The sequence below is a fragment of the Syzygium oleosum genome, unplaced genomic scaffold (assembly GCF_021117445.2).
Source record: "Syzygium oleosum isolate NSW1041296 unplaced genomic scaffold, Sole_v2.1 Sole_v2.14, whole genome shotgun sequence".
Classification (NCBI taxonomy): domain Eukaryota; kingdom Viridiplantae; phylum Streptophyta; class Magnoliopsida; order Myrtales; family Myrtaceae; genus Syzygium; species Syzygium oleosum.
In genome coordinates, this window is record NW_026607498.1 from 6774930 (window position 1) to 6786857 (window position 11928).

General features: G+C 41.6%; 1 protein-coding gene across 2 annotated transcripts; it reads right to left on the reverse strand.

Moving 5' to 3' along the window:
• Positions 1 to 8664: 8664 nt before the first annotated feature.
• On the reverse strand, positions 8665 to 11725 carry LOC115690029 (lysine-specific demethylase JMJ32). 2 transcript variants are annotated; one of them, XR_008817986.1, is made up of 5 exons: positions 10907 to 11725; positions 10647 to 10822; positions 9539 to 9609; positions 9051 to 9426; positions 8665 to 8899 (listed from the first exon to the last, which is right to left on the reverse strand). XR_008817986.1 is itself a non-coding variant. In XM_030616248.2 (4 exons), exons 1-4 carry the CDS (start codon positions 11600 to 11602, stop codon positions 9314 to 9316), a joined length of 1056 nt encoding a protein of 351 aa, XP_030472108.2. In that variant the 5' UTR covers positions 11603 to 11725; the 3' UTR covers positions 8947 to 9313. The 2 variants fall into 2 exon arrangements, 1 of the variants encoding a protein (XP_030472108.2); XM_030616248.2 differs by lacking the exon at positions 8665 to 8899 and having other exon boundaries at positions 8947 to 9426.
• Between the last annotated feature and the right edge of the window lie 203 nt (positions 11726 to 11928).

The following is an 11928-nucleotide window of genomic DNA, read 5'->3' on the forward strand; positions in this document are numbered from 1 at the left end:
GGTGGACAAGTTTAGGGTTTTACCCCTCCGTTTGTCGCATGTTTATTAATTTGTGATTTTTCGTTGTATTAATCTAATTTTATGGAGGGTAAATTTGTCACAAGTATACCAGTTTTGGATTTTTGGTGGTCAAAAAATTATTTTAGGATAAATTTATCACATATATATTAGTTTTGAATTTTTAGTGGTCAAAAAATTAATTCGAAATAAATTTATTACAGGTTTATTAGTTTTGAGATTTTTCATGATATTAAACCTTATATTTAAGGTAGATGTAAATTGATATGAATGCACCAATGTGAGGTGTAACTAAATTCATAATCACAAGTATTACCCAAATATACAGTCATGGACTTCTAACTATGGAGACTTTCAATGGGCTACTTCATGCAGCGTCTCGTGCGAAGCATGGGATCGAAAACTGGTGCGGTATAATATCAAGGGTGTGTCTGTCACGAGGAAGATTTCATGATAAATGAGAATGCTCTCCATGAAATTCGTTTTTCAAGAAAAATGTTTTCCTCTTTTCAGATTAGGCACTTCATTTTTCTAACTTTAAATATGCATTTTTTTTTTACCGTGAATGGTTTTTCGTTGACCGATCATTTTCAGAAAAAAAAAATGCGTTAAAGTCTAGAAAAATAATTACATTCTTTCACTCAAACAAACACACCACAATGTTAATAGGTGGAATAAAATGTGACTCTAATAAAGCTTAAAGCCAATAAGTAGAGAGGGACCACACACATAATCAAGCAATGTGTGATATTTCAATAGGTAAGACAAGGTTTCTGTCCACAAAATGGATTAACATTTGGAATTCAACAATATAAGAGGAGATTATACTTTATGCAGAAGTTGAATCTTGTGGCACCGAAACCTATAGAAACAAGCTCATTGAAATCTCAACTTTAATGGGAAGATGGTAAGTGAAATCCAATACTTTCCTCCAATCCTGTTAACATATCCAATCGGACCTATCTTCATTAAAAAATCTTAAATCAATGAGTCATGAGCCAACTAAAATATAACAACCCTTCCACAATCCCCGTCCTCCGATTCTTCGATTTGAGACCTTTATAAAGATAGTGTCTTATCCTAATAGTATATCTTGCACTCGCCTCCACAAGGATCTTATGCATTGGAATTCTGAGGCCAAATAGCCTTATGCTCAGAATATGGATTAAGCTTAATACTAAAAGTCGGTCCTCAGAAGATAAGGCCTAAGAGAGGCCACGTAAGGGGATCGAATACCTGCATTTGCTGATAGTCTCGTTCGGGGCATAGACCCACTTTTTAGGTGGATCTCAGTAATCAAGGTACAGTGTTATTATCTCAGAAAATCAAATAAGCTAGAAGACCTTTCAGTCATTTCCTGACCTAGTTTTCGTGCCTGACAGGACCTTTGCCTCAAAAGGAACTGACTGAAACCAAACGCTTACGCGACAGAGCTTGTACTTTACCTTTAAAGAGAGGCTTAGCGTCTCTTCAGGGTTGGTTAGTCTGTCGCCATCCTTCCCTTCGCTTCCCTTCCCTGGCTCCTCTTTCGGCCATGCATCTTACCTCCCAAGCTTCAGGATCAAACGGGTGGTGATGTATGGCGTCGTGCCAAACCAGGCTGCGCAGCGTTTCCATCTTTGAGCCTGCATAATTGCAAGTTTCCCTTTGTTCATTCGGTGGAGACACTGATCATTCCGGGGTCCTCAACTGTGAGGCCTTCTCTAACATCAGCTGCCGAATCTTTCTATCTTTTCAGAACAGGTCTCTCCACACACATTGATTGTTCCTTCGGAGACGTTAACGCTGTTTCGGTGTTTTTCTTTCGCGAGACGGGAATGCAAGGAAAACACCAGGAAAGCGAAGAAAGATGTTTCGTCGGTGCGCAAACGGCGTCCTTTCTTGCGTAAACGGGCAAGTTTGGTTGCACTGTGCACAATCCGGGAACACATTCCGAACGCAAGAAAAACTTCCCTCTGAAAGGAGAGAAATTAATGGTCTTTCGCCGAGCGACAAACCAAAAAGAACAGAAAAAAATATATCTACTTGGTATGTCCATTATGTATTTTGCATTACTATTATCCGTCAAGGTGTCAATGGGTCCGGTCGGGTTGGGTATCCCGATGCCCGTGATTACAGAAAAATACAAATGACTGTTGATTTTCCAAGTGTTTGTGGGTCTTGATATTTTGTGGAAGTTTAGATAAAACTGAATCTTTATTACGATGAGGCATGATGGAGGAAAGGTCCCCCAGCGGACCACGACCAATCCCCACTTTGTCTAGGCTTAAATTTCCTCGGTTTATCACTTGGTAAAACAATTTCCCAAACCAACTGAGATGGAACGCGTTGTGAATAACGGACCATATATATATACTAAAGATCTCAGTTTGTAATTACTTCACCCATGATGTATAGGGGGGAAATTATCAAAAAAAGTTTAAATATATTGGAAATGTGTCAATTCAGTCCTAAACTTTTTTTTTGTTACCAATTGAGTCCTAAACCTTTTTTTTTGCATTTGTGCTAATTCAGTCCATCTGATCAATTTTAGCTGAAAATCACTAACGCGACATCGTCAACGCTGACGTAAACAAATTTATATAATTTTTTATTATATTTTTTTCTCTTTTTTTCCTTTTTTTTATGGTTTTTCATTATGGCCAGCAAGGTCGCCGATCGAGTGAGGCTCAACCTTGCTAACGTGGACAATTTTTATAATTTTTTTTTATTTTCTCTTTCTTTTTTCCCTTTTTTCTATTTTTTCATTGTGGCCGGCAACCCTTGCCAATCGAGTAAGGCTCGACCTCACTGTCGGTTGGATTGGTAAGGGTCGAGCCTCGCCAACCATGGGCAAGGCCCGACCTCGCATGATCCAACAAGGTCATGCCTCGCCCGACATCGGCAAGGTCGGCCCTCGCTAGAGGCTGGGAGGTCAAAGGCTGCGAGGCAAAGGCCGCGACGGCTGACCATCGTGGCCTTTGCCGAGGCTCGACCTCGCCCACCTCACTGTGGCAGACCTCGCCAGAGGCCGTGAGATCTAACCGTCATGGTCTTCAACCTCGCTGGGCTAGGGCTGCCAAGGGTGGTCGGGCGAGGCACAATCTCGCCGCCCGCAATGTAAAAACAGAAAAAATAAATAAATAATTCATGATTTTTTAAATAATTATAATAATCATTCATGTTAGCACCGGCGATGCTACGTCAGCGATTTCCAGCTAAAATTGACTAGATTGACTGAATTGGCACAAATGCAAACGGCTTAGAATTTAATTGGCCAAAAAAAAAATTAGGATTGAATTGGTAAAATTGTAATAAGTTTTAGATTTTTTTGGTTTTTTTCCCTATGCACAGGCTTGTGCAAGCAATGCGAAAATCCATCGGAGCCTTCATTAGATATGTTGACCATATATATCACATAAGCAACACGGTTTCCATTCGAGCGTCTTTACCCATAACGACAACCGTCTGAAGTGCAAAACAGACGATAATATCGAGACGAAATCGCTTCCCAGAAGATCTCTCTCCTCCTTTGAGAAATTTTACGACTAAGCTATTTGCAATTTCCATAAATAGCTTTGCCAAACTGAATGGCATCAACTACAAGTGAAATATCTTGGATGTGTGCTTCTAATTGAAATGCACGTTGCCGCACGCATCCGAAGAGCAAAATATCTCACTCCCAATTAAAAGGATGGAGCGCTGGTAGGCCATGACTGATGCGACACATTCTTCTGATCCATCGCGTGAATTTGCCTGCGTTTGTGTGGGGGATATCAAGCTTCTGGAAAAGGACGATGGTGAGTTCTGTGGTGCAGATGCCAATTGGAAAGGATGATATCTTCACGGGGACATAAATGCTCTCCAGGACCACCCCCTAGCATGTGTCTCTGTTTCGCCGGAATTTGACTCTGCTATAAACTATCTTTCATCGAAAGTCATTTTTTTTTTATTTTTGATGGACGAGATAGGTTTCGTGGCAATTCCAGATGGAAAATATCATGAATAGAGAAGGGAATCAATAACTTTACTCCAAACGAAATTGAAGATGTTCGTTTGGTATTTCAATAAGTAACTTATCGTTCCTTTTTAATCTGTATCCTTACTGATTAGTCTTGCTATGACAATCGTCAACCATATGCCGTCGTATGTCAACAGCCAATTTATGATCATCGATGTTTATTAATATCGATTAGTCTTTCGATCGTCAACAATGGCTCGCATATATAGTATCGATAACCATTCATCTTTTAGCCACGTGTTTACTCGTGTCGATGGCCTGGTTAAATTTTGGTGCAAACAATGTCTCGTCAAATTTTGCTGAGTCCAATGTCAGCCAAAACAACAAAAGTTTAAGACAAGCATTATTAATGTTTAGTAATAGATTGTGTGTGTATATATTATGACCCATTTTCAAGCACTTTAAAATTAAAACAACACATTAATTGCTTAACTTAGTATTATAGCAAACATTACAAGTTCACATTTTGCACTCTCATTTTTATTAAGCATGGTATTCCCGCTATTTCGTCTAATGTCCTACCTCCGACCATTTGTTCGGTATAGTTAGGTCGACATCTTGTGTTGCGTGTCGAAGGACCATCTTAGGTGGGAGAGACACGCTATCTATGAACGTGATAGGTCTGCCTGACAGCTTAAATTTTTAGTAGAAATGATTTGTCGAAACGTTTAAGATCTTACATGTGCCCATTTGAGTCCTATGACGGAAAAATGGTCGACGAAATCTCTGCATTTAAACTAGACGCCCCGATCATAGGAGAAGGTATATAGTGCAGCAGAAGCACCACTCATCAACACGCGGTATGATCGGCCAGTCAAAATTGTGATGCATATGCGCATGGCGTAGGATGTGATTTACGATTGCAGACAACGGTAATTGATCAATCTTGCACCGTGTATTCACTGCCACTTGCTATACCCGTCACATAAAATATTTAAGATGGAATAATCTTTGCGAGTGCATTCATTCTATCCACATATAATTTTTTCTTTTGCAGATTTTTTTACAGATCATTCACACGCACACAGATATGTTCGAGGCCGTGCACAACAAAAGTGATCATGCTTTTCTTTGTACCTTGTGATGAACCTTTCGCTGTTATAATAACCCACAAGGAAATTGACCGTAGGCTCAATGGGTTTGCAGCCACAACCGGCCATCTTATCCAGAAGCAGGACAGGTACAAAAACTAGATTCTAACTCCATTCGATCCAATTCAAGACTTTGGTGATTGGTGTCTGTCCAATCCATTCAAGAACTTGGTCGATTAGATTCTTTTCTTCTCCCGCTTGATTCCAGGTTGGCAGATTCTTAACGTACCTCACAAATTTTCTTTTATCAATTTGGATACATTTCCCTTTTCTTTTTTCGAAAATCTAAGAAATTCCTAGGCGGAGATAATCCCGACGAGTTGTGTCGAAAGCTAATTAGATGGTCCCGAAGATCTATAAATATATATTTATTATGGGCTAGTAATTCAAAATAAAGCTAAATCAGCAAGATTTTGGGGACACACTGATTTTTGGGGAAAATTATCCAATCAGTCTTAGCCTGTTATACATATATCAATTCAATTCTAAAATTTTCAATTTTGTCAATTTAGTTATAAACATTTTGCGCAAAATTTCAATATAGTCATTCTAGTCAATTCTCATAAGAAATTGTTCACATGACAGTCCAGTTATCACTGGCCATCTTACGTGGCATATCACCATGTCAGCAATTTTCGGCGAAAATTGATTGAAATGATTGCATTGAAATTTCAGGCAAAATATTTGAACTAAATTGACATATGTCCAATACATGCATGTGCATCGGTTCATTTTCCACTTGCAAAAGAGAAAGTAAAGCGAATAAAGATAACATTTGAGGAAATTAATTTAATAAATGAAGATTTGGGGCAGAGATAAATAATTAAAATGGTGTATCATAAGAAAGATTGAACCTTAAATTTGAAAAATCTTATAATTTTTATTTCTTTTCTTTTCTTCCATGGCCTGTGCCAGTGTTCGACGAGGGATTGGCCTAGCCTGAGCGAGGGTCGCCCGCGCTGCCACAAACGAGAATCAGCCTCACTTGGGCGAGGGCGAGCACCAACAAAGCCGCCCTTTTCAAGTTTGGTGAGGCCGACCCTCGCCCAAGCTAGGGCAGCCTCACCGGGCGTCGAGGGTGAGCCCGCCCTCTCCAGGTCCAGTGGTTTCTGCCCTTCTTTACATACCAACCTTTCGCATTGCTTTCCGAAGAAAAAACTTGAAAACAGGATTGAAGTATTGTAAGATAAACGAAAGATTCATAGGCAAATCGAATTATCTTTTCCGCTTGGTTCTAATGCATATATGGACATACGGTCATGCATACACACCCGCACGTGTAAACGTCGAGGAGGTGCGGGGGTGGGGCTCAGTCGGAGTCGAAGTCTTCTGTTCACTAATTGGGGATAACGTGAGGGAAAAACACTAGAACAAAACCGGAAAATTCAAGCTAAAGGAATGGGAATAATGAGCACTCCATGATCAATTTCATGGGGTCCTGAGCAACTGCAACCAGGCATTTCTAGCATGACTCAACATCAATAGATGCAGTGAGATCATCAAAAAAAATCTTGGCCTTCAATAATCGTAGCATTGTTGTCTCTATGGCGAGTCTCGCATGAAAGGATTGGTCCCAAGTAGCTCAAAAAAGGGAAAATGACACAAACAGTCCCTGAACTTTGGCCCAATATGCAATTTGATCCCTGAACTTTTAATTTGTTTAATATAGTCCCTGAACTTTAACCCAATATGCAATGTGGTCACCGAACTTTTAATTTGTTCAATATCATCCCTGAACTTTTGGTATATGTTCAATTCAGTCCCTGAACTATATGAAAATATTCAATGTAGTCCCTGAACTAGAATAAATGGAAAGGATTGCATTGAACATTTTCATATAGTTCAGAGACTGAATTGAACATGTACCAAAAGTTCATGGATGACATTGAATAAATTAAAAGTTTAGGAACCACATTGAACATTCGCTTAAAGTTCAGGGACTACATTGAACAAATTAAAAATTTATGGATCAAATTGCACATTGAGTCAAAGTTTAAGGACTGTTTATGTCATTATTCCCTCAAAAAACAAAGAAGAAACCACCGTACAAATGATGAATCATCTTCCTCCGTTCCTTATTTGAGGGGGACACATCCACGGGGATGTGAGTAGGACTCCGATTTTAAGTCTAATTTGAGGGGCAACATCTCTCTGACATGATGCGGTGGACCACAAGAGGGAAACCCTGATGCAATGTGACAAAACATTGGCAATACCTTACACTCGTCCATGCATAGATGATGGAGTAAAGTCACGGCATTTGAATGCTCAGAAAAATCTTGGACGAGCTGTCACGAGACTTGCCTCAGGTATTTTTCATGGACATCTGTTGCGGTAGGAGAGAGATATCTGAGGTCCGAAACCTTGACTTCAAGAGAAGGTGGGGGTAAAAAATCTTAGGAGTTTCGGGGACCAGTTTTATGCAACAAGATGGAGATTCAGACAGTGCATGAGCAAACAAGAATTGACAACAGCACAGAACCATGGCCTCCGTTCACTTCCGATATACCAGAAATTAACCTAATATGCGGCACAGGAAGCTCGCATTCAATCACCACTTCGTCATGTGATGGGGCAGGTGAGAGGAAACTGGGGACAGTTGCAGTCCTGATGCGGTGCGAGTCCACGAGACTTGATTCATCGACTGTAACTACCTTAATGGTTGGCAAAACATGACTTTACGGAACTTTGTGGGTTGAAATGTCTGCTTAAAGAGTCATGTACTCGGCCTGTCAAAGGCATATTAGGGCCTCTAATTCCTGTAAATTATTGATCATGTATCCACTTCTGGCCCTTGGAAGTTCAATTTGGAAACTTAGCACTGCGAGCTATCATAAGATGGTCATTGAAATTGTTGAGAACTTTCTTTTGCTAGCATTACTGATAGATAGAAGACGGGAATGCCTCTTATTCGTGTGAGAACCAGACATCAAGGAGGAAAAGGCACGACAGAATGAACACACACGAGAACAGAGAAGAAAGCGGATTCAGACAAAAACAGAATAAGGACTTGGGCCTCATCGAAAAAGAAAGAACATATCAGAAAAAAAGGACTTGGTTAGACAGGATAAAGCACAGCATCAAGGAGACTGGTAGTAGACTTCACAAGCGAGAACTGATTCAGGATGACTAATTCGCGTAGAATCCAAGATAACTGAACGAGCAAAATAATCCATGGCTCTGGGGAGTGGCATTGAACCGACTCGGAGATTATTTGGCAAAAATAGAAAGAGACTTGAACTAACGCAATCCCAGAAAAAGATAAAAAAAGAGAGAAGGAAAAAGAATGCCCTCTCTTCATTTCTCCCCTGGGGCTATGATACTACTCACCTAGCATTGAACTACAAGAAAGTTATGGCTTGGAAACTCCCCAAACATATGTCTCCTAGAACCTCGCAGCACAGGATGACTTCTTTTTGGATGATTAACTAGACGTATAGCTCATAATATCTGTAAGACTAGCTTAAGACCTAAATTACTGAGGTGAAGAAGCAAGTAGAACCTGACTCACCCAATAAACTGAGTTATTACTAAACCATAAAGCAACTGGCACCGTACTTATGGAACCACAAATCATTCTATTATACGCCTTGGACCATCTGTTGCTTTTTGGACCAGTAATCCTGTGCAAACACCTCAAGAAATTCAATGGAGGTCATTCTGCAATGATGTCCTCTTGATATAGACTGTAACAAAACTGATAAACAGCTTGGTAGCTTCAGATTTCTTTGAAAACTTCAATGGAGATCATTCAATTATAAGCAGTTTCAAGATGCCCTGACAGAAAAACCTGCAAACACAAACATCTTTCAAAAAATGGCCAGGTAAACTGCTCGGTAGCTTCAAATTATCAAAAATTGAAATTATATTTCCTTGTTTTTAAAGTAAAACAAGACAGAAGTAGTCCATCCAAGCGGAATGGATTGGCATTTAAATCTCACATTTGACCCAATCTGGTGAATGAGTAAATGCACCAGCAAGGCTATTCTGAGATCCTGTTCCCCAAGCATTACTCAAACTTGCTGACAGTCAGGGACCTTTTCCCAGATATTGAGTTTAAACTGTCTCCTTGTTCATAACCATCTCAAGCCAAGCTTCAGATAAAGATTCCATCCATAACCAGAGAAAAACAATAAGAAGTTCAGAGATGAATTTATGGGCTACAGCTCATTGAGACACTGATTTACGACAGCATGCAGATTGATTATAAATCTTCAGACTCTCCTTCAGTCCCCGTGTAGTCATGTATTGGTTGGTATTCGATTGATTGCAAGAAGTTGAAATATGCATATTTCATATCAAACTGCATATCATACCCTGAAAAATTCACTTGTTATTTTAGCACCTGAAGATCATCATGAAGGTTGTTGTTCTTTTACAATAACCACTATGAAGTTAATTGAAAAACGATAAAATACTGCATCCTTACAATAATTAACAGCAATGGTGAGTCCTGTGTCATCTGGAATCTGTTTAACGTGATGAAACCACATACTTGGTCTGCAACAGAGTCACGTGAGTATTAGATAGGCCACACCAGTCAGCACTACACTCAACCACAGGAAAACCATTGATCTGGGTATAATATCATGAACGTGAATGTCTAAACACCTGTTTCCCACAAACTTGCAACACCCACTTGAGACTTTCAGAAAGGGAAAGAAAATTGAAGCTGGTGCATTATATCTAGATCCATATAGATAACCAGAAAAGCTGATCCCATACACCAAGACGACTTTCGCTATCTAAGTATCAATTGAACAACTATCTATGTCTCAGAAGTACATCCGATGGAATTTCTCAATTTGTGTCCGGTTTAACTTTAACTTTTTCTTTTTTGCTTAATCTAAATTTATCGGTTCATGAACTTTCACTATTTTCAAACAAATACCGCTGAAACTTTCATGAGATATAAATGTTGGAATATAGATTGATGTATAATTTTTTTAGTTTTGGCGGGAAAGTAAAAAGTACTTTTTGCTTTTAATTAATCCCAAACAAAGAGGCCTCAATGAATACACCCGAAGAAGAAGAATGCTCCCGTGCAGTGTTCCTCCCCTCAGTTAGAAACATAACTTATCTAAAGAAAAAACTATCTAGACACTTTGTATCAGGATCTCCTGTATGATAACTTTGTGACACCTCTATCTGATAGCATGATCCAGATTATAAATCAACTCTGCAGCCTCGAAGTTTCGCCGTTCATCTGCTATCTTTCATTAGAAGTAGGAATGACCAGCAGGCCCACATCTCCACCATGATTGATTCCTAATTGATAACAATTTCTGTCCATAAACACGCTCTGAGGTGATCGAGCATGTCTCTATTTAAGCTAAAATGCTAAAATTACCAAACTTGATCGCCACAATGAATCAACCTTATCTGACGGATTCTATCATTATAACCTCAATCATCTAGAATTATAACTGATCATGCTCAAATACGACGTGCCAATGCCTCCCATTCTTTCCTCCAAGCACAAAAAATTCTCACCATCCTACCGAAAACAGTGAATTCAAATCAGCTACAACACTTACAAGTAAAGGATCTCCCCGGCTTTGACCGTACACTCGATCGGCTTGGGACCATTGAAATACAGTGGAAACTTCGCCATCTCGCTCTCCAAGTTCTCTGGGGAAGGATAAGGATTGACACTGCACCAAGGTACATACTTGATTGGTTCTTCCACTTCCAGCTTGAATTCCCCAGTTTCCTGCAAATCCCACCAATCCAAAAGGTGTTTCAAAAATCACCCCAAAGCAACAAAACTACCACCAATCACAATGCCGAAACCAACCTTAATGTACGAGTACTGCGCCGCGGGGTAATCTTTAATATACATACGATGAACATCCGTCGGAGGAAGGAGCACGAAATGCTTCTCGCCGGTGACAACGGCGTAGAGATTCTCGTAGTGATCCTTGTGGAAAGAAGTCTCCGAGAAGTGATTCCCAATCCACAGGTTCACGGCCTCCGGCAACGAACCCAGGGCTTTGCTCGCCCACGGGACATGCTCATCGCAATCGCGCGCCAGGGGACCGTACTCCGATCGGAAGCAATCGTTCTGCTGCTGCGCGTACGCGACGAAACTGCTCTCCCGGCTGCTCCTCGAGATCATGTCCAGCGCCTCGGCGAACGGCACGCGCTCCGCGTGCGCAGAGGCGAAGCAGAGAGGCGGCGGCGGCGGCGAGGGCGAGGGCGAGGCGGAGGAGTCGTCGATCGGAACGAGCGAATCGGCGCGCCCGTCGGGGGTGAGGTGGACGGTGACGGAGGAGGAAGCGAGGGCGCGAGCGAGGTGCGCGCGGTCGCGCCAGAGGGCGGTGGCCGGCCAGTGAGCGGTGGCGGCTCCGGAGACGAGGCAGGGCTTGTTGGGAGAGACGAAGTCGCGGAGGAACTCGAGCGGCGCCGGGGGCGAGTCGAGGCGGCGGACGGAGGAGGCGTTGCCGAGGCTCAGGTCTCGAACCTCTTGCCACAGCAACTCGATCTGCTTCATCGAGCTTAGTAGCTAGCTCTTGTGCTTCCAGTGGCCGCTCTCCGCCGCCGCCGCCGCCGCCGCCGCCCTGTCGCCGCCGCTGATGACGGTGCAGCGAACGCCCACCTCGCGATCTTTGCTCCCCCGGGATACGGCGGTGGCTTGCGAGTCGCCAGCACGGTCGGAACATCCCTTTTTGCCCCCCGTTTTACAGGTTCTGACAAATTTGGCCCAGAGATTTGAATAATCTTAATTTTCCCCCTCGATATTTCCAAATACTTTGCAATTTGCTCCTTTTGTCATCGAGTCCGATCAAATTCTTCTCCGATCGGTGAGCACGCCTTGAG

Excerpts from the sequence above, each read along its gene's own strand:
- LOC115690029 (XM_030616248.2), bottom strand. The coding sequence starts at position 11,602 with ATGAAGCAGATCGAGTTGCTGTGGCAAGAGGTTCGAGACCTGAGCCTC. Across the intron at positions 9,610-10,646 it reads GCCGGGGAGATCCTTTACTT|ACCAAGTATGTGGTTTCATC; the intron begins GTAAGTGTTGTA and ends ACTCTGTTGCAG. Across the intron at positions 9,427-9,538 it reads CACCATTGCTGTTAATTATT|GGTATGATATGCAGTTTGAT; the intron begins GTAAGGATGCAG and ends TGAATTTTTCAG.